The sequence below is a fragment of the Microtus pennsylvanicus genome, chromosome 9 (assembly GCF_037038515.1).
Source record: "Microtus pennsylvanicus isolate mMicPen1 chromosome 9, mMicPen1.hap1, whole genome shotgun sequence".
Classification (NCBI taxonomy): Eukaryota; Metazoa; Chordata; class Mammalia; order Rodentia; family Cricetidae; genus Microtus; species Microtus pennsylvanicus.
In genome coordinates, this window is record NC_134587.1 from 13,564,123 (window position 1) to 13,588,997 (window position 24,875).

Here is a 24,875-nt window from a genome sequence, read left to right on the forward strand (position 1 = left end):
GAGGTGGAAATTTGTTTTTTTTTTCTTTTCTTTATCCTCCTTTTATCAATAAAAAAATTTAAAAAAAAAAAAAAAAACTCTGAACAAAAAAAAAAAAAATACTTCGGCCTAAAACAGAGCACCTCACTGTTTCCTTTTCTTCTTTCTTTCTTTCTTTCTTTCTTTCTTTCTTTCTTTCTTTCTTTCTTTCTTTCTTTCTTTCTTTTTTTGGTTTTTTGAGACAGGGTCTCTCTGTGGCTTTGGAGCCCGTCCTGGAACTAGCTCTGTAGACCAGGCTGGTTTCGAACTCACAGAGATCCGCCTGCCTCTGCCTCCCGAGTGCTGGGATTAAAGGCGTGCGCCACCATCGCCCGGCTTATGCCACCGTTTAACCCACAGCCACTCTTCCTCCTTGGATACAGCAAGGCTTTACGTTATTTCTTAACTCCCTGACAGATGAGCGAGGATGAGCACAGTGAGCTGGATCTGTAATTGCACGTAGGTACCACAAAGCTGCTTCCGAAGCTACTGAAACCCTGACATTCTTCGTGGTATCCAGGGCTTTTCGACATTACTAAAGGCCGACGATGCCACAGGCCTCGGGCACACATTACTAACTGCCCTGGTGATGTCTTCCAACAGAAGATGCAATCTGCTCCCCCATCACTGGGAGAATGGTGTGTTACCAGACGCAGCCTTTCAAAACAACAGCTTAAGCAAAAGCGAGCTAACCCATTAACTGGTGTGTTAGCCGCTTCTTATACAGGACCGAATTAAAGCACACAGTGTCTGGTTCCCGAGTCTAGGGAGTTTCTTTCTGCCTATGCCTGACAGGCAGCTTTGAACATTCAAGTAGCCGGCCACTCACAACCTCCCCACTGCTCAGCCCTGAATGGCTGCTCTCAGCTTACCGAAAGAGAAAAAAAAAGGTTTTCTCCAGTTAATTTTTAAAAAATGAATACATGTAAATTGATTAAGGCATTTATGGAAGATTAGGGCCACTTACTAATTAAATTTCCTAATTTGTATCTGATAAAAATGTCAATAACAATGCAATGCCCGTCAATATTACGAGGCACCTTCAAAAATAAAAGCCTTGCTTCTCAGATAAAATTTGCTTTGCAAAGATGATTTCTGACTATAAATCCCTGTGTTCAAAAAAAAAAAAAACAACACAAAAAGAAAAAGTTTGTTTTATTACTGCTGGGGGTCACAGTTGCAGCCACAGCAGAGGACCAATTTCCATCGTATTCATATTTACACAAATAGGAAAAAGCAGGAATAATGGTCTTGTCTTACATGTCTGCTTCAGAAAGCCTTAGACATATATCAAATCCCTCCCAGAAGAGCCACGCAGTCTCGACGCCGTGGGACTCCCATCCTGCTACCCCACACATGCTTTGAGCAGGCACTGACTTTGATCCACAGAACTGTTTTTAAACAAATTGCCAATTTGGATTTTATCAGCACAGGGAGGAGAATTTCCGTTCTCTCGTGTGTTAAGCTGGAAATGAATGTGTCTGTAGACACTAGCTTGGCTCAAAGAATACCAGGCTTTAGCCTGACAAGGTTTTCCAGAACATCTTCTGCAGGAGGAATTCAGAGACGGAGATTCACTGTTGGCCTTCAAGCCAGGGGTTGATTCCAAAGAGACCAGCACGGCCTCAGCTATGACCCAAACTACCTGCTTTGTTAGTTTGTTCCTCGACATTATTATGTCGTCCTCTTCTCTATGTTCCCTGACGTCTCCTAGGGCCTCAGCCATTTTGTCAGTGGTTCCTCAAGTGCTAGTTATCAGAGATAAGAATAAAGGGGTTGGGTGTGGTTTTGACCCAAATCCCATTAGAAAGACTCCAAAATCAAAGAATTCAAGAACAAGTCACCTATATCATGCCCAAATTTAGTAAGATAGGGCAAGCACCTTTATACTTCCGAATAGTAAGTACTTAGGCAACAAAACAGTGTCATTGTATGCTTCTGTCAGCCACCTGGGCACACAGAATCCAGCCGCTCGGGCTCAGTCTCCACCTGATAAAAGAAGAGGCAGCATCTCTACTTCTCCAAGGGAATTGCATCCACAATGAAGTAGTACCACAACAAAGCCGAAGAGATAACCAAGACGTACATGCCAGATTCTCAATGACACAGCTCCCTCCATGTCTGTGATGCTGGAGTCTTTGAAATAAGATTCTACCTTGTAAAAGGACCACAAACTCATCTGAATGTTCCCATCCTTATTAAGACAAAACTACATCATAAAAAGGTACGTCACATGTACTCTCTCTGTGTAAGAAATTTTTCCTTAAACTTTTATTTGGGACTAAGTGAATGAGAAAAGAAAACCCATTATTGAGCTGTCTCATAAAAGGAATAAGGCCTCTGAGATTTTACCTGAGAGTTCCCATAGATGCTCACAGTCAGTGGAGACCAAATACTTCTAAAGAGCAGACAAAGGAAAAGCCTTCTGCTCAGGGGTGAGGAAGATATTTAGCTTTCTTGAATTAAATAAAGTTAATACATACAATGAACAACATGTAATTTTGCTCAGAGAGCAGAAATCAGGTACTAATTAAGACCAGTGACCCATTCAACAGATTCAAAGGCTCCAGGAGACAGAACAACAGCAGACTGCCACTGACATCCTTTTAGGATTTTGTCCCCGTCTCTGCTTCTCTCTTCTTCCCCTTCTCTTTCAAGGCTCACACTGGACTTCAGTTCAGAGCAGAGTGAGGGAAACAGCCAGAACCATGCTCATAAACACCCCCTGGAACACTCATATTCCATGTGTTTCCTGTCTTCAGTGGCTTTTTTTCTCCAGTACCACGGTTGAACAACTGCAATAGAGACCACCCACATTTACAATACTACCCCATCCTTACAAAAAAAAACTGATGACATATGAAAGGACACGATATGAGAAACTCAGTTACGTTATCCATTGTAGCAGCTGCATAGTTTCTGCCTCCCTTTCTTCCGGCAAACAATCTGTAAGATAGCAATTTTCATAGCTATTCTGAAGCAATCCAAACCTGTTTAGTATTACTCTGGAGATTCACATAAAACTATAAGGAGTTCTGGGAGCACCCTCATCAAGAGTCTCATGATAAATTATAACTACAAGACACTGCGGAAGGTCAGCGTGGCTCCAGCAGCTCCCAAAAGCAGGAGCTGAGTGTCTAGGTACAGCTCTGTGCTGCTAGGAGCACCATGATTTTATGGCCACTGGAAACAGACACAGATGAAACAGGGAACTTCCGTGTAAGCGCCGTTCACTCGATTCTTCTCCTAGGCAACATTACGGTGCCCCTTTCAAGATGGAGAACTCATTACCTTGTCCACTGTGAATTAGTTAATATTTAATCTTGAATTGATTTTATTGCGATAGAGAGGAGCACAATAAAATGTTATTTGTGCAGCAGACACAGTATGATGATGCCACTGGTCGCTTCTGGTGGAGCTAGCCAGAGCACAGCGCTGGATGTGCGGGGCCCTGCGCTTGTCTTCACGGCCTCCCACCTCCCTTCATCCAAGCAAGCTTCTGAACTTGCTCTGACTGCAAGTGACGTCAGTGCATTTGATCGCATACACTTGCCGTTTTTCTCACAGGGGGTCAATATGCAAGCACCTGGAGTCAAAGGTCTTTATAATGGACCCTCTCGGTTCTGTTTAAACTACCCTTGACCTGGCCATATTAGTCTGCATGAATTTTAGTAAGGAAAAGGTTACTTCTGAGACATTAAAAATATAGTTTATGTTAAGTCGGGAGAACCTCATTCATTCACAAATATTCATTTTCTGCATAGGTCCCTAAGAACAAAGGATCCTACCATCAATAAATCCCAACTTAGTTGAAAGCATCTAACACCACCAGTAGGGGGCAGCCTGAGCTCAATTAAAATCAGAGCTACTACGATGGGACTCCAGCCAGCATCTTCATTGCGTACCGTCAAGGTCTTGAGGTCCAAATGACAACGAGCAACCAGGGACTCAATGTTGTGCTTCATGTAGAGGGTGACAAACATCTCCAGGCTAAGCAGTTGGGGATGTGCTGCACGCTAGCAGGCAGAGTTCAGGGGAGCTCTTGCTGTCAGCAACCCTATCTTCGCCCTCTATCTCCCCTTCCTTCAGGCGTCCAAGTGCCTGCTCCCATCCCCTAATTCTAGCGGAGGAATTTTCTCAAAGCTTCTTTTGCCTCCACACAGATCTTCTGGAGTAGAACGCTCATCTTCTTCCTTTTTCCAAAACCCGCTTTCCCACCGACTACCTAATAAACACCTACGCACCTTCTAATTCGCCTACTGATTTTCATGTGGAGAGGCTCTGAAGCTGTGACTTCTCTGAGCGTTATTTCATAAAGGAGCTGAGGCACAGGGACGCCAGTGTCTCCAGTCACACCGTGACAATGACCTAGCGCTGGATTTAACACCAGTGTGTGTACACCTGAGCTCGGGCAGCTAAGCGCCATATCCACAGCTTCCTGGGAACGGATGTGTATGGAAAGTGGACGGTGAGAAGGAGGCAGCGGAGGGGATGCTTAGGCGAGCCAGCTAAGCGAGAGGCAAACACACAGAACAAGGACGGCTCCTGGGAGATGACCAGGCCATCATGAGAGCCAGGCTGCAAGGAGGAGCCTTGGGTGGGAGGCGCAGTGCTTCCAGGGAGGCCAAAGTCTCAAAAATGAACTTCTTGGTACTTTCTAAGGCTGGGGCAGGAGGGGCCATGACTCCAGGAGGATAGCTAGTTACAATGAGCCAAAAACAGAGCTTGTTCCAGCCTTCTCTGGAATGACTTGAGCTGAACTCCCCCAGAGGAGGCTGAATAACAGCTTCCCAACTGAAAGGGGTCACTCTGTCACTGTGAGTGACTTCTTCAAGGCAGGTTTGGCTCATTACTGCTGCTGTGCTACAAGCCCTCACCCTAACACCTCTGGTAACAAGGGGCTCCACAGGGATTTGTTAATGCAGCTCTATCGGCATTCATCCCATAGAGGTTAAATCTGAGAAGTCAAAAATAAAATACAATACACTTACTAATTTTTAATGAATTCCACTACACATCAAAAATACTTTTATGAAAGATAACTACCGTTCCTAAAATCAAAGTGAGAACAACTGACGAGCGGCAACTGTTTCGCATTACTACAGATCTCTCCGGTGTCTGGCTTAATTCAAGAGAGTCGGAGCCCCCAAACGCACACACTTTCCATCTGTTGTGAGATACTTTGGTTGAAGTAGTTGACGGAAATCTAACATCACACAAATACATAGCCCAAAGAAGAGAGGCTCTTAATAGCTTTTTGGAAAGTTACAAATATTCTTTGATGTGATGCCAGCACTCGACAAGTCAGATACTCTCTTAGGGCATCAGTGTGAGCCAGTGCACGCTGGTCAGCTACACTCATTGGTCCGTCTTTCACTTTAAATGCTTGTTTCACTCACGGGTGACTTTTAAGACACAAGACATTTGGAAAACACTAGTTGACCTTGCTAACGATACTTTGTGACATAACATTTTAAAGCCACGTTTTGTTTAATATTTTAAAGAGTTTTCGAGTGAGTATACAAAGTAACGGACGTCGCTCTGGAATTTTCACACACCTGTACCATCACAAATAAAGCCTTTAGGTAGTGAGAGGGTGTCAGGCTCTCACTGGTGGACACGGGTTTTCTCGACATGGAAGCTCTGCCTGAAACCTTAAGTTTGGTCGTTAATGAATGGTGTCAGTCGCTGGACCAGCTCACTCTGTGCACTTTTATGAAAATGCCTGCTGGCCACACAAGGTGGAACCACACTGTTTGTCAGCTATTTTTTTTAAAAAAATTAAAAATAGTGTTCTATGGGAGGGGGACAACCGGATTAATTAACAGTACAAAGAGCTAACTGCATTATGATTTTTCTTGAGATACCGTTGTGTATTGCAACAGCCATTCTCCATGTCTACTTCCTACTTCATCACACACCAACTAATTTTAAATGTATATTTGAGAACAGAGATTTAGTAAATTAATAATTTTAGTGCCCTATCCATAGTGTTCTCCAGCCCCATCTCCCAGTATGTAGCACTGGAGACTACAGTGACCACAAGAGCATCCTGGTGCTGCAGCCAGCAGCTTTGACTGCTGCTACCTTTGCAGATTTCTGCACAGAGAGGAAGGCAAATGGGATCTCAGTGCCCTGAGGAAACGGCTTTGCCGTTGTGACCGTCTAAAAAGGTCTCAGTGACTGCCCAGGGCTAAGATGTGCCACAATGCCATCCTGAGACCTGCTGATTTTGATAACCATTCTCAAACACAGTTCTAGGAAATTACAATTCACTATCTTCTTAATTGCTGCTCCATCGGGTTAGGACAAACTAGGTTAGAGGGTTAAAAACAAGGCCCCTCAAATCTCAGCGGTTTAGACAAAAGGTTTGTTTCTTACTAATGACAAGCTTCCACTGCAGGAGAAGAAGGGGTCGGCTTACCAATCATTCAGGGGCTTAGGCTCCGGGAGCAGACCCATCTCAAATTGCACCCATCACCATGCAAGAAGGAAAGTGAACCCTCCTGACGGTCTCACTACAGCAATTAAATAGTGTAGGAGCAATAGAAATCAATTATGTCCACAGTCTGCTAGTCGTAGCTGAGTGTGTGCGCGTGCAACTGGTCACACACACGGTTGCAGGAAATGATTAATGTGAACTGAGTGTTTCTGATGTGCCAGAAACAAGCTCAGCTTTGCATGCTGCTTATTTTTGCTTGCGACATTCCCACGGGGCAGGTTCTAAGACCTCCTTTCTTTGAAACCAAGACGCGGAAAGGGAAAGTGATGCCAAGGTCACATTGGGAACGGTGCTGGACAGGTACAAGGCTCTAGAGTCCTTGACTCTCATCCTGTTATTATACTGCCCTTAATGTTTTCTCTGGTTTAGACAAATGAGAAAAATAAGACCTTTGTCATGATGGTGAACTTAAACGGTCATCCTATGCTGTACCATGACCCTTTCTTACTACGTTAGCACAGTCTTTCCCCCTGTGAATTAACAGCAGCTACTTTTCAAATTTTCTTATTTGGAGAAGGAAAGAACTGTTCATGTGAAGTTCCTCCTCCTCCTTTTTTTTTAAATGATTAACTGTTAATTTTGACTGATTAAAAATTTAAATCTGTGAATACTAGTTTGGGTTGTTTAAGTTCTCAACTTAGATTCAGCCAAATTTTGGTTATTATCTTCTGGACACTGCTTTTATTTTTATCTGTCAAAACAGTGTTAATGTAGTGTGTACTGCTTCAATTCCATCTACAGGACACTGGCTTCCCTGTGGGAAGATTAAAGCATGCATTTCCTTTCAGTCTAAAGGAAAAATCTGGAATGTGGTAGCCTCTATAAGAGAGCCAAAGTAGTGGACACGAGTTAGTTTCTGCAAAAGTTACAAGAGAACCAAACAAGCCAGCCGCCAAGTTTTTCTCTGGCTATATTTCATCACCAAATCTCTCTCTGTCGAGATTGTTTGACAAGATGTAGTGTTCCTCCCAGAGCAAGGGAAAGCAGCAGGCCGACATCACCAGCCAGGATCTGGGGCGATGCCAAGGATGTGTGCCTGACCATGAGCAGGGCCCACTGGCCTAAGGCCCAGGCCTTTGAGCCAAACAGCAGCTTCATTAAAAGGGACACGCGGTGGAGACATGAGCAAGCTGTTCTGAGCTGAGTATTTATTAGCCAGCCTTGGAACACGTAGCTGTGCAGAAGAGTGCTCGGTGTGAGCAGGTGCCAGGGAGCAGACTTGGAACAGCCAGCAAGCCTTGAGGAAAGTAAGGCCTTTTAGTGCCGTGGACCAAGAAAATGCTCGATACTTTTGATAGCAACTTAACTATTTTCTGACAAAAGAAAAACAGAAGGAAAAAAGAAGTAAGGAGAAAAATCTTCAAGGTTTACACGATTTCTTTGTAGCATACATTTAAATTCCGAGTCCATTAGATCTTTGTCAGACTCTTCCTTCTGCTAACATTAGCAGCGGTTTCCCTCGCGGACCAAATAAGTACTAACTCTGGAAGTGATCGAGAGGGCGTATCATCTCAACACACAGAAGGGAGGAAAGGGTCTCTCCTTGTTTGTAATCTCTAGGTTCTGGGTGGAAAAAAACTAATGGTGAAAAAGAAGATGACCATTTGAATATCGAGATAACTTTAGAAAGAATCATAAAGTGACTCTGTAAAGAATTCGACTTCTAAAAATCTGAACGCGATGGCTCAAGCCTGTAGTCTTAGCCCCCAGAATGGGGGCTCAGGCTAAGAGTCTGAATCCAACTTGGGCTACATAATAAAATTTTCCCTGTCTCAGAATAAATAATAACAAAAGATGCACACACACACGTGTGTGTGTGTGTGTATAGAAATGATTTATAACTGAGTTTAAGATACAGATTCAAAGAGCCTGAGTCATAGACTCTTACTTAGCATTTATAAGTCCCGGTCTTTGAAATGACCGCTTGGCTCACTGTGATTTAAGAGGGGAGTCAAAGTGTTGCTAATCACTTTTAAGGACCTCACACACAGCCAGCTTCCCCAAGAGGCTTTCACCCTCCACTGCCTGCAGGCAGGGCTTCAGTGGGTCCGGGCCAAGATTAGGGAAGCAGGGAGATTTCAGACAGCTGAGTTAATGCCACCACATATAGAAGGTGGAGAATATGTTAGGCCGCCAATAAAAACCATAAATCACCAAGGGCAGAAGAGCAGGTCTTCCTGGGAGGGGGGTGTAATGATGTCAGAGCCGCTGAGGACCCCTGGGCAGTCAGAAAGGTGAAGGTGCAGACAGCAGCAGAGGGAAGCAGTTTCCATATTAACACCTGTGCCAACCAACACACAGGTCCGGTGGTGGCCAAATGCCCATTTTGTGTAGAAACCAGAATAAGCCAGCTGTGCCAGGAATATACAAGACTAAACTGACCAAATGAAGAGAGAGGTGCCAAGTATTTTAATAGCTCGGGGGTGGGGGAAACAACATAAAATCAAGTTCTAAACACCCACAATATTCAGACCTAGGTCAGTTTCACAGACCTTGCGGTCAAATGATCACTTTCTTAAGTGTTCCCTACCTATGTTTTAAATACACACACAAATATAAAAAGTGACATACTTCAATGTCTGAAAGTAAGCTGTCTGTGAACGTGGCTGGGATAATGGCAATCTGGCTTACAACAATGGAGACCGCCTGAATACACCAGCTCACTGAAAAGACAAGTTATACAAGCAATGAGAAAGCTCGTGCAAGTGGAGGGAGCTCGGTGACCTTTTGGAATGGAATGTCTCCTAGGACTTGGAAGCAAAAGACAGCAATCCCCTCTCCAGTGAATGTAGCCAACTGTAGAAAGCACTCCTAAACCTCACTAGGCAAAAAAAGCCTCAGTGAAGCAGGGGAGCACTCCAAGGGGCTGTTAGAGGCTCCTGGCCAGGGCACGGCAGGGCAAGGCAGGAGTGGTGGACGTGTCTAAGCAAAGAACGAATCTTAAGACCTTGCCTGGCAACCCTGGGCTTTAACTCATTCCCACATCGCATGCCCTGGAGAGATTTACGCCGATTTACTCGACGTTCATTTTCTCAAGTCGAAGGATAAATAAAAAGAACGTAAGGTGTCTCTGTGTTCTCTAAGCCTGACTTATGTGACTACCAGGACGCAGGAGCTACTGGAAAAGCTCACAAAGTGAGCTTAATCTGGAACCTGGCTCCGAATCGTCAGGCTGCACGTTCCGAGGACCCGAGTGCTCTTCCCGTGACAGAGGAGATCCAGCTGGCATGCCACCACTGAAGATGCTTTAATTGTTTCCAGAGTGCTCACTAAAATGAGTAAGGAAGCCACAAGTGTGGGTGTTAATGAGTCACCCACTATGCTTAAGCTGGCCTTCATGGGACCACACGTTTCAGATGGTGAGAGGATGTGAACTGATAAAGGTTAGGGCAGACAGTTTCTTGTTGTTTGCTTTGCTAGCCAAGCACATGACGGCTGCTGGAAAGAGAAAGAGTCCCACCCTTGAGGGTACCTGCACCCATGTGTCCATACCTACACATAGGCACACACATAAATAAACAAAAAAAAATACTAAAACAATGAATGTTTAAAGTGCAGTGACCTGCCTTTCTCCTTTCCATTTAGACGGATGCCCGCAAGACAACTTTGAGGAACTGACAGAAGTATAGGAATACTGAGAAAACCATCAAAGAGAACGGGAGTAGGGGATGCATAGCGGTGATCCTGCCCAGGGCCTGTTATGATGCGACCAGAACGAATGGATCATGGAGACGGTCGCTCAGTAAAAGCGACTCCACTGGGGAGAAGGGGCAAAAGCAGAGCACAATGCATTTAGGAAAGCTGCTTCTATGCTATAGTTTGACACTAGATTAGTGGTTCTCAACCTGTGGGCTATGACCTCTTTGGAGCAAACCTCTAGCTCCAAAAATATTTACATTACAGCTCATAATGGTGGCAAAGTTACAGTTATGAAGTATCAACAAAAATAATTTAATGGTTGGGGCTCATCACAACATGAAGAACTGTATTAAAGGGTCTTATTGTAGGAAGGTTGAGAACAGCTGCATGAGATAATTCTTTAATTGGAGAACTCATTCTGCACGTGGAAATGCTGAGACCCCCCCCCCTCTCTCTCTCTCTCTAAAGCTATACATAGAATTTTTCTTTTTATGTAATTTTTTTAAAAATAAAGGCCTTACTGGTATTTGTATACACATATATTATAGTCATACACACACGTATACATGTCTAGGAAGATGTACACATATCCATGCATGTGTATTCAGGTGTTTGTCCAGGTTAGCCCAGACTCTCACCCTCACTACATAGCCAAGGTTCGCCCTAACCTTGGGATTTTCCCATTCCCATCTTACAGAGATGTCTGTTTTGTTTTTGTTGCTGTATTTTTGCATGGAATGAAGAATACTGGGTTTGGGGGCAAGACAGAAGAGATGATGGGAAGAGAATAAAACCAGCACAAACAGACAGAATTCCTGGTCCAATGCAGGAACCAGTGCTAATCTAGAGGTCCCAGAACTCAGATGATGCCTTCGAGGCTCTTCACCCTCTCAGAGAGGACCCGAAAGTCAAGCCCCATATGACATCACAACTCTTACCTTCCTTTTGATGTCTGTGAACTGGGAAACCATTAAGGACCAATAAAACGACAGCTCCAGGATATAATAGTAGTGAAGGTCAGCAGTGAGGGGCTGAGGGGAAAATGAAAAGGGGGAGATTAACAGTTAATAGAAAACCCGCTTTGTATCCCTAACGCCCTAAGCTAGCTCACTGCTAACTGCTAACGCAGTCTTATGCTGAACACACGCAATTCCCATCCTTTTCTTGGTAGATGGCGGCATCTCGGGGTTGCTTATAGACTACCGCTTGATACCATTAGTTTTATCTCATCTCAAACCCAGAAAGCATTGGCTTGTACGGCAGTTTGGGATCCTATTCAATGAGTGTAACAATAGCATCTATGGTTCTTTCACATATAGCAGCTTCGAGACACCTTAGGCAACGCGGCACATGCCCTAATACACACACACACACACACACACACACACACACACACACACACACACACAGCAGCAGCAGCCAATGTGAGAATTCAAAGCACAGAACAAGGAATGCAGGTGGTAGGGATGTGTTCCATAATGGTCAATGAAACAGAGGTTCAAGGTCGACATTCATCAGAAAAATTTTTTTTTGGAAATGTTCAATATATTGCAATATTCAAAACAAAGGATTCAAAAATGTTTACTTAAAGATCAGAGGGACAAGAAGGGTACAAACAGACACTCGAGTAGGCAGGCACTCAGTCAGAAAGTCTGAGGTGAAAGTCCAGCTCTATAACATGGTAGTAAAGTTACTTATAAAATGGTAGGGGAGGGGACTGGAGACAATGCCTGTTCTGACTGCCTCAGAGGCTCAGAGAGACAGTAAAGTCAGAAAATTTTGTTTTTTTACACACACACATACATGCACACACACCACATGCACACACACTACATAAAAAAATCAAAGTTTTTTTCAACAGTATGTTGATGAGTTATTTTTAGCTTTTTAAAATTTGTTTTTTAATTGAGCTGGAATGAAGTGTCTTGGCTTATTGGAAAGATTAAAAAATTATCTCTGAATCTCTTCAAACATATTCACACCACTGTTCAGAAGGCAACAGTCTGTAGTATAAAGGAAATGAATGTCGTATGCACCATATGCCAGGCATGGCATAGTGAATGGCTATCACAAGACAGCTCTTACTCAGTACGGGCACCAAGGAAAACTATGTCTCTCTTATATTTCCAACAAGAAACGTTATAGGATAAGATATTAGTTTGGCAGTTCGGGACTCAAAGTGACAAAGAAAATTACTATAGACTGAATGCTAGGACCTCTGCAAACCAGTGTGTTGAAGCCTGATATCCAATGTGATGGAATTTGCAGGATGGGCTGTTGGGCAGTAATCAGGGCATGAGAGGGGAGCTCTCATGAACAGAGCACGGTTTCTTCCTGTGGAATGAAAGCAGCATCCGTGCTCAGGGGTACCTTGAAAGAAATCTATTTCCCACTGACATGCCTTTCAGATGCTGTCAGCAGCAATGCAGTCTGGGAAAACAGGGCCCCGGCTGGAGCTTCTGAGCCAAGGTCAGATTTTGGTGTTGATGAGATTCTCTGCCTCCTGGCATCATCATCTGGGAGAGTGCCTCAGAAGGTCACAGGACACGCTAGGTCACATCTAGACGGGCCGAGCTCACGTGCGTGTGAGCACCCCAGCAATCAGCACCCATCCGCCACTCTACAGTTGGCGAAACACACCCACGTGACTCACTCTGAGCATCCTGAAATCTGCAAAATTACCACTCTCATTCCTCGTGCAGATTACAGAGCTGGCAGAAAATTGCTATCAGTTAATTCAGGTTTAAAGGACACAGCCAGGTCTCGTGGCTAGGGAGGCCCCTGGCCACTACACTGCGGCCTCTCCTGCCCAGTGTGTGTTCCTTGTAATGAGCTGTACAAGGGCCAACCGCATATAAACCTTATGCTACTTTAATCTTTAAAATACACACCCATAAAAGCTCTTACATGTGGGACAAATAGGCACACTCACATAAAAGAGGATGTGTGTTTAAAGTCGAAGCAGAACTACTACTTTTCACTGAAAAAAAACCTATCCGGTTACTTATGTGTTGAAAACAATACATATTTCATGAGCATGTTCAATCTTTAAAAGTGCACTGAAGGCTTGAGAAATCTGCTCTCCATATTTATATATATATGACTGTATGCAAAGCATTTTACTTGCATACATGCTATTTAATTTCCTACACCCCCTACGCGAAGCAAGCCAGTAATTTTTATTAGCATGTGTCACTTGTTGAGGACAACCACTGTTGCCATGAGAGACCATGAACACTTCTGAGATCTGGGGATCCCGAACTGTATTAGTCTTACCAGTTAGAAGACAATTCTTGATTCAAATCCCCACAGACCGGGTATCTTTCTTTCCACCCTGAGGATATTTTCCACTTTTAAATTTAACCTTATCTTCTAGCCCCTCAGACTTTCATGCTAAATCTATGGTGCTGTCTATGAAACAGCCCACGGCTATATTCTGGGCCACAGTCCTAGACACTCAGCTCCAACCAAACACCCTCGCAGCTGCATTTAGAACGTGAAAGTTATTCTGGGCTACATTACAGTTAAAGACAAGGTTAAGTGTTACATTTTGTATGACATTTGTCTCAATGCCTTTCATTGTTGCGGAATTTACCTCTTAAACGTGGGGCATTGTAGCAGCTGTGGTGCCAACATTCCAAATAGATTTCCAGAAGCCTTTAATACCCTTTTCTAAGTAGGAAGGGAGATGCTGAGACACATGCAGACAGGGGAGTGTGGCTGGGCCTGAAGCAACTGTGTCAGGTAATGGACTGGCTTCCACCTTCTGTCGGTCCCTAGTTATTGCAGGAATTCTCAGCTTCCTCTAACTATGTCCTGCTGCTTATGGAAATTCTTTTCTAATCTAAATAAATTAAGGGATCCAAATGCAAACTGGAATTCCATTTCAATGTGCCCTTACCCTTGAAGGAGTATCCAGTGTCTGCCTCTACCAATGGCAGCTCTCAGGACAGCACAGAAAATGTGGACTATGTGTTCCCCATTAACCCTACACACACAGGAAGTCTAAACGCCTCTAAAATGCAAACCCCAAGCTAAAAATAAAAATGAAGGCGCTTATTACAATACCTAGTTTCATTTGCTTCCCTTCTAGGACATATCTTGACAAACTAGAAAATTCCCCATTCTACCTTTGATCTTTTATATTTTAATGCAATCAAAATTAATTGCTCCAGGGGTGACAAGGACTTGTGCTAATCCTACTGAATTCACGAGTGGATGCATAAGTGCTGCAGTGGGCAGAGAGGGAAGCCTTCCCTTCCAGGGCTAAGATTGCATTTCAGTTGTCAAAGATGGTGCCTCCTTTTCAGTTACAGAAACAATTCATCCAGGTGTAATGGCTTTAGTGCAGTTTTCTGCATTGGGAGAAATGGTGCTTGATTTACATATTTAGAGGCTACTTCTAAGCTTCAAAGTCAACAGAACTCAGCAGACCCCTCTAGGGCTACCCCTGAACATTCCTACTTGCTGTGGAGGCAAACCCTCACTGCCAGCAGGCCTTTCTGGACTTTCCTCTGTGCTGAGAACCAGGAACCTGTCACCTACTGAAGTGACTAGATCCTGTTCTCCAGCAAAACAACCTTACATATTTATCCCACCTGATAAAGCAACCAGACTTTGATTCGGCACTTCATTTAAGCCTTGTCTTCACTAGGTTATGGTTGATGTTAACGAACAGGAGTAATACCAAAACGTAAGTGGCTACTCAACCAGGTGCATTCTGCATGCACCAGGAAGATGACCTAGGGAAAATTCCCTACATCTGTAAACCCCAGAAAGTCAGACCTCCTTACCTGGTAGGGGTAGTTATACCAGCAGTGTCTTGTATTCCACAGCCAAGGGGTCTGGAAGAAAAAAAAACAAAGAAATGGACTTTACATGCTTTAGAACTGTTAAAACATCAGGAATCCAACCACAGTGCTCTCTGGAATGGAGTTCTCTCACACCCGGAGGTCATGTATTCTGTTGGTCGCTTGCTCTGTTGTATTCCTGCAATGTACCAACCTCAACAGCTGTGCTTCCAGGGCTGGATGCAAAACATCCGTCTCAAGTATGGGAAAACATGGCTAACAGTTGGTACAATCTACCCTGGAACTCCCGGGCCTCAATATTCATTCTTTGACCAGGGTTCCCCGACACGCTTCACTTCAGCAGGATGGCTCAGAGGAATCCCCATGGTACCCTCTACCTCCCATCTTCTGGTCCAAGTTTCTAGGATAAATCATTCTTCTTGGATGGCAACTGTTTGCCTTATAAAAGCATATAACTTCAAAAAATCTAAGCAATCACACCAATTCCAAAACCTACAATGACCAGAGAAGAACTGATGGGAACTGAGACAGAGAGCTGAACCATCCAACAACATCAGGACCAACATCCTCACAGTTTTCTATTAATGTTCTCTGAGGTTCCTCATCCGCGGTTAGCCGCCAACTCTGAAGTACCCATCCCTAGGCACTGATATACCCATATTGTTCTGGTGATTCTTCTCCCTGATTGTCACTCCTGGGCCACATGATGAAAACGACTACTTTCTGGCGGCTAATATTTGTTAGGCTTGCCTATGTCTAACACATTGTGGTGGTGCGGATGCAAAAAACTCATTGAATCCTTACAATGGTATTGATATTATTCTTATTTCTTTCATTAGGTAAATGCAGGCCCTTTGTCTGGAAGATCTTCCTAGGTCACATGGTCCAGTAGTGCCTAAATTGCAATCAAATAGAGACCGTGTGGTCCCCTGCTGACATGCAGTCACTATGTCTCATCTGAGTCTGATAAAACCAAACTGCATAAAAAGGGCCCCCTGAGGGAGCACATTTTAAAATGTCTGCGAGTCTCCATATTTTCTCTTCATTTAAGCACCATCCCCCTTCTTTCTTTTGAGAGTTTTGCTCTTTTGGGTTCTCATTTGCTATTGGTTCAACACTATCCACTCTGTGTGGCTAGTGTCCTTGATTTCCTGGGGGTCTGGTCTGTCTGTTTCCTCCATCTCTCTTATCTAGACCATTGATGGTTACGATTATGGGGTGTGTGGTGGTTTGAATGAGAAGGGCTCCTGAAAGCACATAAATTTGGATGCTTGGTCTCTCGCCGGTGCCACTGTTTCAGAAAGGATAAGGAGGTGAGTGTGGCTTGGCTGGAGGTACCGGCGGCGCTGGAGATTTGGGCTTTCAGCAGCTCACACCTGACCCAGTCTCTCTCAGCGCCCCTCCCCCACCTCTCTGCCTCCAGCTTAGAGACCACGATGTAAACTCAGCTACTGCTCCACCCTGCTTTGCTCCGGGATGGCCAGGGACTCGGCCTGAAACTGTAAACAAGCCCTCCAACTAAATGCTTTCTATTATAGCTTGCCTTGGTGTCTCTTCAAGCAATGGAAAAACTAAAGCAGGGCAACAGCGAAGAGCGAACGAGACCGAGTGTATAGAAACGCGACGGCAGCCTCAAAGGCTCAGCAAGTTATTCTATTTTCATATCATACAGGCCATGTATGTTCATCGAAGAAGATCTGGAGGGCACAGAAGAGCATGAAAATACAAACGACTTGAGTTCTTGTTAGCATGAACATTTTAAATGATAACACATTTCTGGTCTTCTACATTTCAGATATAAATATAGATTTACTTTTAAATGCACACACATAAGCACGTTTTAAAAGTGTGGGCATAGCATAACATCTATTTTTAAAGCTCAGTACAATGTCATTCACTACTTTTATCTCGAATAAAGTATCTCCATACTTAATTAATGGGAAAATCCCCGAGGGAAAAGGATGTCGTATGTACGTGTTGACCCCAGACCCCAGCATTCGTGCTCAAAGTAGACGACAGGTCAGCATGTTCTGGATGTGAATGAAAGGAAATATGAGGCCTATAACAAGCCTGGCAGAGCTTTCCAGTCTCAAGCCCGCAGGGCACAGGGCATCTGCCCCTCAAGATGTCGCAGGGACCTCTTCTGTGGCTATCATCTCCTGTCCCTTTCCTGTCACAGGTAGGACGGCAGATGCAGAAAATAGTCCTGCACCCAGCTTTTGTTCCTCTCCCACTTTCTTTGTGTATTAGGTTTTATTCTAAAAAATTGAACCCTCTCCCTGGATACATCGGACATTCAGCATCTAGACCCCCATCTCTTGTGGTCCTGCCGACTGACTGTCCTGTGAAGTGGACACACGTCTATCTCACACTGATCTCCACCCAAAGCAAAGGCAAAGGACTAGCCACTGTAGACAGGACAGAGCCACCAGGGCCCCAGCTCAGCTGGCCAGTTATTGACCCAATATTGTAACCGTAAGGTTCCTCCACGGGCAACACAGCACGAGCTATTAACATCACACTTCTACACACATGATGCCCCCAAACACTGTGGCACAGGCAGATCAAATGTCTTTCCCAATTCACAGAGAAAACAAAATAGAACTCCGCAGCCAAAAGGTGATTCTCTTGGGCATAGCACCTTTTACTTTTAAATTCAAACCAGAAGTGCTCCAAAATCCAAAACCCTAAAAATTCAACAACTTTACAAACATGACAAAATTCAAAAACAGCCGAAATCTGGGCTGATTCTGGACTACACTTTCAGAGAACGGATATTCGGCCTACGGCTAGATACTGGTGTATGAATCTGCAATTTATAATAAGATTATCTTATACGTGACTTTAAAAAAAGATTTATTTTTATTTTGTGTGTATATGTGTTGTGCCTTCATATGTCTCTGCACCACATACATGTGCCCCTGGAGGCCAGAAGAGGGTGTTGGATCCCCTGAACTGGAGTTGCAGACTGCTGTTCACTGCCAAATGGGTGGTAAGGAACTGGACGGGGTTCTCTGCAAGAGCAGTAGGGGGCCTTAACCACTGAGCCGTCTCTCCAGCTCCTGCATCTAACTGTTTTAATTAAATTTATCCCATGAAACTTTTATAAATTCCTGTAATCAATTTCTCCATTGACAAACTTTTAATGCTGCTCCCAGGAGGCATGCGTTATTAAACAACGATCTGGTCCCAGGCTTGCGTTACTTCCTTATGAATTGTTCAGAGTCCAGTCTCTTACCATGGCTCTTGGTTGCCTGTCACAACTCAATCGTAAGCCCCTGTTGCTGAACACACCACCTATCTTGGTTGCAAGAACCAGAGAAACCAAGTCGGGACTAAGATGAAAGCTTTCTCCCTACTGGGTAGCATTTTCCATGTTCAAAGGTGCTCTGCAGGCTCCCTGGGAGAAAGGGCATCGGTATGTTTACCTAGCAGTGAAGCTTACAATCTACGAGAACCACCTACCAGATAAGATATGCCCACTACTGCCAAGTGGCTCAGCTGTTGTGGTGGCCACTGGCAGCTCTCTGATTGGATTTGAGTCCTGTTCCACAGGAAGGCATTGATGTCTGGTACCGTAAACCTAGTCAAAAACTCCCTGAACCCCAGCAATGACTAGAATAGCAATATATCCTGAAAAGTGTAATTGTGGCTCTTAAATCCTAGAGAGTCATCATATTTGATGTTAAGATCCACTCAACAGGAGAGAATTCATGCCTCGTACTGCAAACCTGGTTTACTACCTGTGGCTGATGAGGTCAGAGACCCTAGAAAATTTAATACTGTCACTTCCTTAAACGAGAACAATTTCTAAATGTACTCTTATAGTCACAGATAAGTGCGGCTCTTATCCCTCATCACAGCTTGAGTTTGCTTTGGACAGAGACCACTACAGAAATCCACAACTAGTCAAAATGCAAAAATTGATTAATCGTGGGGTGCTCAGCCCCAAATTATGCATCTACAAGACAATCCCTACACCTAAGTTCAGGGAACATCCCAGAAGAGGGCATAGGAAGGCTGCAGGAGGTAGAGAACCAGGACATATCCTGAAAGACGGTGTCTTTCTATTTGACAAGGACACTGCACCCAGGAAATGTCAACAACATGGCTGCCTAGATAAGACCTGTACAATTAGAACACCAGTCTACATCTCTGCATAAACTGGAGCAATTTCAAAAGGCCCCATACTTAGATCAAGAGCTACAAGCAATGAATGGCCTTTGAGGGAGGGAGAAACAGTGTTCTCCAGGGACAAGTGCCAATCCTAAGTGAGCAAATCTAAACACTTATCCAAAGGAACTACACTAAGGAGACGCATCAGCTGTGTTTATAAACAAACAAAAAGAATAAGGAGCCATGAGAATGGGAGGCATGGGATAAGTTAGAGGAAGGGAAAGGGGGGGATGAATGAAGTACAATACTCATATAAGAAATAAAAAAAAGACATATTTAAGAAGGTATGAAGTTAGAAATAAGACTGGGTGGGAGACATTGGGGGAGCTTGGGGGGTTGTGATGGATGAATATGATCAAAGTATACTATATTAATGTATAAATACATTTCCAAAGAATAAATAAAGGTATTACTTTTAAAAGGCTAGGAAACTTAGGAAGTTCAGTAACTCTCCATGTTTATTGCTTTGGTAGCGCAGGAGCAGCAGCCTCTTCCTGCTCCACACCTGTCCACGTAAGCAACGCTATGAAGCCCCGTGCAGACTTAAGGTAAACTCATGCACATTGTCTCATCTAATCTGCACACAACTTGTCAGTGATCAAAATAACGCAGCTAGCAGGTGCCTGCCTTAAGAGATTTACAAAGAACGTGGCGGCTCGGAGCTCAACACATTGCTGAAAGACAGCCTGATTCAGTACATCTGGCTGGGGGGGTGGTGGTGAAACTCTGCATTTCTTGCATCCCAATTGATGCTGGAATTGTTAGATCATGACCTATACTTATAAGTAAGGTGGTACAGGATGCTAAAAAGGCTGATTCTAAGCAACTCATTGCTAGTCTATAATTCAGCACAGACGAACTGAATTAGTTCTAACAACCATTTGCAGAAGGGAATCTTTGCTGGTAGATGATTGCTAGAGTTAGCGATTCTCGGCCAACCTCCCTTAGAACAGCCGTACATCTAACTTCCAGCAGAAGAGCTGTGAGCGGAATTTCTGTGAGACACTTTGGGATGCTGCTCCTAACAGCGCCGCTGTCTGGGAATAGGTTTGTCACACTCCTTCACGGCCATCGGAGGGAGATAATGAGAACCGAGGTCTACTGAGATGGTGCCAGGGGCTCCTCACCAGTCCTGGTTTGCTGATTTTGTACTGCCTATGTAAGATACACAAATTTCTATCACAGCTCTCATTTCTGAGCTACTGCGATACACGCGGACAGGCCCCAAACACAACACAGTAGCATAGTCTACCTTTCATATATACACCAAGGTGAAGTGTCATTCCAGAACCCACTTTGGAGGGGAACAGTAACACATGGGCTACCTAGCTGGTCAGTAGAAAACTCAAGTCAGGCAGGTCCTTGCACTGTCCTCCCCTCTAGGTACTGCGGATGGACACAGATAGGCAATTAAAAAAATGCCACCAGGTAGACATTTGGGGTTTATTTCACATTTTCGTGTATGTGACTATTACCTAATAACACTGAATGCTGTTACATGGAAAAGACCTCCCTCTCAAATCCAATTTAATCCACAGAAGATCCCCAGGCCTTTTACATCGAGAGCTCCATGTTATCAGTCACCATGGAGATGTTTGGGCTTGCTGTCTCCATGTTAAAACTGGTCAACAGATAGTGAATGAACACTTTTTTAATTTTTAAAATCTATCACAGACTGATTTGTGCGTTAACCCTGAACTGATATGCAGACGTTTTAATACTCAGCGTCTCTGTATTTGAGGCATAGCCCTTAAATACTTTTCGTCCTCTCCAGACACACACTCAGAAGAGAGAGGTGGTGCAGAGTCCTGGAAAAGGTGGCCATCTGCACACTGGGCACAACTGCCTGCCAGACCTTCATTCGGAGCCTCCAGAATGGCGAGGAATACATTTCAGGCAGCCGGTGTGTTTTGTGACGGCAGTCTAAGCTAACACAGAATTATAAGACCACACGACGCTTACCAGCTACTAAATTACAAACCAGCTGATTTCATTTTAAGCCAACTGACAAAGTATCTTATTAAGACTAAGGTCGCATTATGGGGTATGAAAAATTACCTTCAACACCCTCCATCTAAACCACAATGTACAAAGGGATTTTTCATTACATTAAGAACATCTGCTCACAGACACCAACTCAACAGCAAGCACATTCATCAATAATACAGAGCCCCAGGGGAGGCATATGTGGCTCTTTTCACCCCCAACAAACCAAATCCCAGCAGCAGGATGGAGCCTTGGGGGTACTGCTAGGGCTCACCCCGAAGTCTTCATTTGCATACGTAAAGATATGAGTGAGATTTACTCTTTTACTTTTTATTTGAAGAGTAAGTAAATCTAGGTTATCAGGTTTCTTTTTATTGACTGTGCTATAGAGATCCCATCACGAATCTAACATAAAAATAGGTAAGGTCCGTTCACTTTATTCTCTGAAATAATTACGTCAGTTTAAGCAAAGGGAGAAGAGATGTTATACAATCAGAAAAGAATACACAGCTTACCACGATGAAATAAAAAACAGAAACGCACATCCAGGTACATATAACATACAAGCATACAATCATTCATTCATACATACATACATCCATGCATAGTTTTTAGGGAAGTGGTGAGGACCTGAAGCTCAGGAGATAATAGTTTCATTCAAAATAATTGTTTTGGTTTAACAAGAGAGCATGAATTATATGAATTAAAATATGTAGGTTTGAATATGTTGAATACGATTACATGTGTTGCTTTATCAAAGACATGAAAGGTCTGTGGTCTGTACTTAATGATAGCATCTTAGAGGCAAAATTTCAGTTTCCTCTTTTCACCAAGACTCCCTTCTGGCTGGGCATAGTGGTACAGGCCTTGGATCCCAGCACTCCAGAGGTAGTGGCAGAGATGGGGGAATCTCTTTGAGCCTGAGGTTAGCCTGGTCTACATATGAGTTCCAAGACAGTCAGAGCTACATAGTGACACCCTGTGTTAACAAAACAAAACAACAAAGAAACAAAACTTCCTTCTGGTTTTCTCATGACCAGAGGAAGACAGTCCAAAACGCACCGCCCTATGTGGCTTAAGTAATAAATGTCTGGCTCTTTGGATTAGGCATGGGAATGCAAGAAAGGTACTCCCTGAATTAAGGAAAGATGTATTAATAACATATAAGTATTGCAAATCCTTTTGCAAAACTGTTTTTTCTCTGAAAACACTCCAGCCAAGCAATATTGCATTATTTCAACATTATACCTTTTGGGTGTATCCAGGCCTTACTTCTAGAACAGACTAAAGAAAATGCTTCCATGCTGGCAGCAAACTTAGGCTAGAAATCACTCTTCGTTCATGCTGAGATCAATCTAAAGTCCCACATGATATTTTTACTTTGAAATTTAGTCCAAGGGAAGAAATATTTTTTTCAGTCCAAGGGAAAAAAATATTGTGCTTTTTTTTTCTGTGAAAGCTTAGCTTGTTTCATTGACACATGAGAACAAGGTCACCTCCTATGACATTGCATCTTGGCTTTGGGAAGTTGACATCTAACCCTGAAGCTCAGTCACACCCACTGTGCCTATCTTCCAACATCTCTGCGTATCTCTCCTTTCACCTGTAATTTTAATAATGTTTAATATCGATATTACATAAACACCGAAAGTCCTTGTAAACACCCAACTGGATACTTTATTATTCAGTATAATGATCTAGATTTTATTCTAATTTAAAAACAGAATCAAAAGGTACATTTTATGTTTTGCAATCTTAAAAAGATGCAAAGAAACTGTCTTTGTCTTTCATCCTACGAACTATGTTTGTAGGTAGAAAGTTCCCGGCAATGCTTAGCAGAAGGGACCAGGGATCTTTTTCTCCTTTTCTGAGCCTGGAGACACACAACTATAAATCTGCAAAGCAGTAATTTCTCCCTGGAGGCGCACGGCCTCTGTGTTAGCTTTGAAAGTTCTTGTCACATGCGATGTAATTTGGACCCAACCCCGTGGCAACACACAAGGACGGTAGCCTTTCATGTTGATCAGGCTCAGCAGGGGTGCTGTTCTTCTAGATCTGGTCTTGCATGTGTCTTCAGCACATTTTGCAATCAATTTTGAAAGTGATCTGAAGATCTGCAAGCCCATGTAAGCAGAAGATCCTAAAGAGCCCTGGCCCTGAGGCCACGGGGCCTCTATGAAGGTTTTATCAGAAAAACAAAGATGAGGGAATGTCAGCGGCATTCCTCTCAGCCAGTAGAACTCAACTTTTCTGCCTCTGCTCAACTGCAGGGCTCCAATACACCAAACTGTCATAGGGCATGCTGGCTCTGGTTCCCGAGAACCAGCATCCCAGGCCACCTCTGTCAGGGCTGATGTAAACGCTTCTCCACGTAGCCACAAGTAAAAATCCAGATGCCTTGGTTAATTCCATGTTTAGAGAAAGAAGCTGGGATGAAGAGACCTCACCAAGGAGAAAAAATATGATTTATAGAGAGGACTAAAACGGTGAAGATGTCAACACAAAGGACGGCAGATGGGCAGGCTAATTAATAAGGAATTTGGCAACGAAGCCAACAAGAGTGGCTATTAAGAAGTATAAATTAGTCAAAAGACAATTTCAGAACAACTTACAACATGCAACAAAGGACTGATAGCTCTAATATGTAAAGGAATCATACACTGACCAAGAGACTTAACATATGATAGAAAAATGAAGCAAAAATACAAATAGGTAGCTTTTAAATAAAATGTTTCTGTTTTAATAATAAAATCTATAGAACAAAATTGCACAGACTTTTTATTTTACTGCAGTACCTAGAACATATTTAACAAGGTTAATATCAAGGGATCATCAGTGCAAATAAAAACCAATATGCTGCCAATTAACATATATCAAGAGCCTTTAAAATGTGCATGCCCTTGACCCAGAATTTACTATAAAAAACCCCCAAACCACAAAACACCAGGCTTTGTTGTAAAGGCATTTGATACATAAATATCTGTTACAGTTCTTTTTCTAATTATGTATGGATAAAATAAATATAATTATCAATAATATGAGGTTAAACGTTCTGAGTCTGGCCTCCTTTAAAAGCAGATGCTGGGATGCAGAACTGGATGCAGACTGGTGAGAAGAAAGCAAGGCAGATGAGGAGGAAACGTGGTAAGGTTTGCAGAAACGAGCTGACTCCTGCTGCTGGCAGCACCCTCTGAACCCCACTGGAAAGCCCCTTCCTCACAGGCATCCAGTCACAGTCTCACCTCAGAACGGGACACCTGCAATGTGCCCTCCCCTCCCATCCCCTATTGCCTGAAAGCTACAGTGTTAATTTCTCCATGTTTCTAGCTTGTACCTTCCTGAGCCTAACTGATCCCCACAGCTCTGGAATAAGTCGAGTCGGGGTGGGGGCGACACTGCTGGAATATCGTGTGGGATTGCTGTCAGAGGCGTACGGGACTGTCTATCCCAGCTGTGCCGACATCATGGGGCCAAAAGGGATGAACATAATGGGCTTATTTTATGTGAAAATCAGATCACAAGAAGAGTCTACAACATGTTTACGAGATAGAGCTGACACTGTATTTGCTTGATATCCATGAATTGATTCCATGACTTCTCAAAGATACTGGCATCTGCAAATGCTCAGGCCTTTGTATAAACTGGGGTAGCATTTGCTTCTATGCTTCCATGCATATTCCCACATAGTGTAAAGCCTCTCCAGACGAAGCACATCTAATCCGAAGACAGCGCTCTGGGAGAAA

The 24,875-nt window shown here is 43.6% G+C and overlaps 1 protein-coding gene across 2 annotated transcripts in view; it reads right to left on the reverse strand.

Annotated features, from left to right (window-relative positions):
• Cers6 (ceramide synthase 6) overlaps positions 1-24,875 on the reverse strand; it is a 237,699-nt gene that overhangs the window by 41,267 nt on the left and 171,557 nt on the right. For both annotated transcript variants that reach the window (XM_075984978.1, XM_075984977.1), the window contains exons 5-6: positions 14,953-15,003; positions 11,098-11,190 (exon numbers count right to left, since the gene is read on the reverse strand). In XM_075984978.1, coding sequence (XP_075841093.1) covers positions 11,098-11,190; positions 14,953-15,003 — 144 coding nt within the window. The remainder of the gene's footprint in view (positions 1-11,097; positions 11,191-14,952; positions 15,004-24,875) is intronic.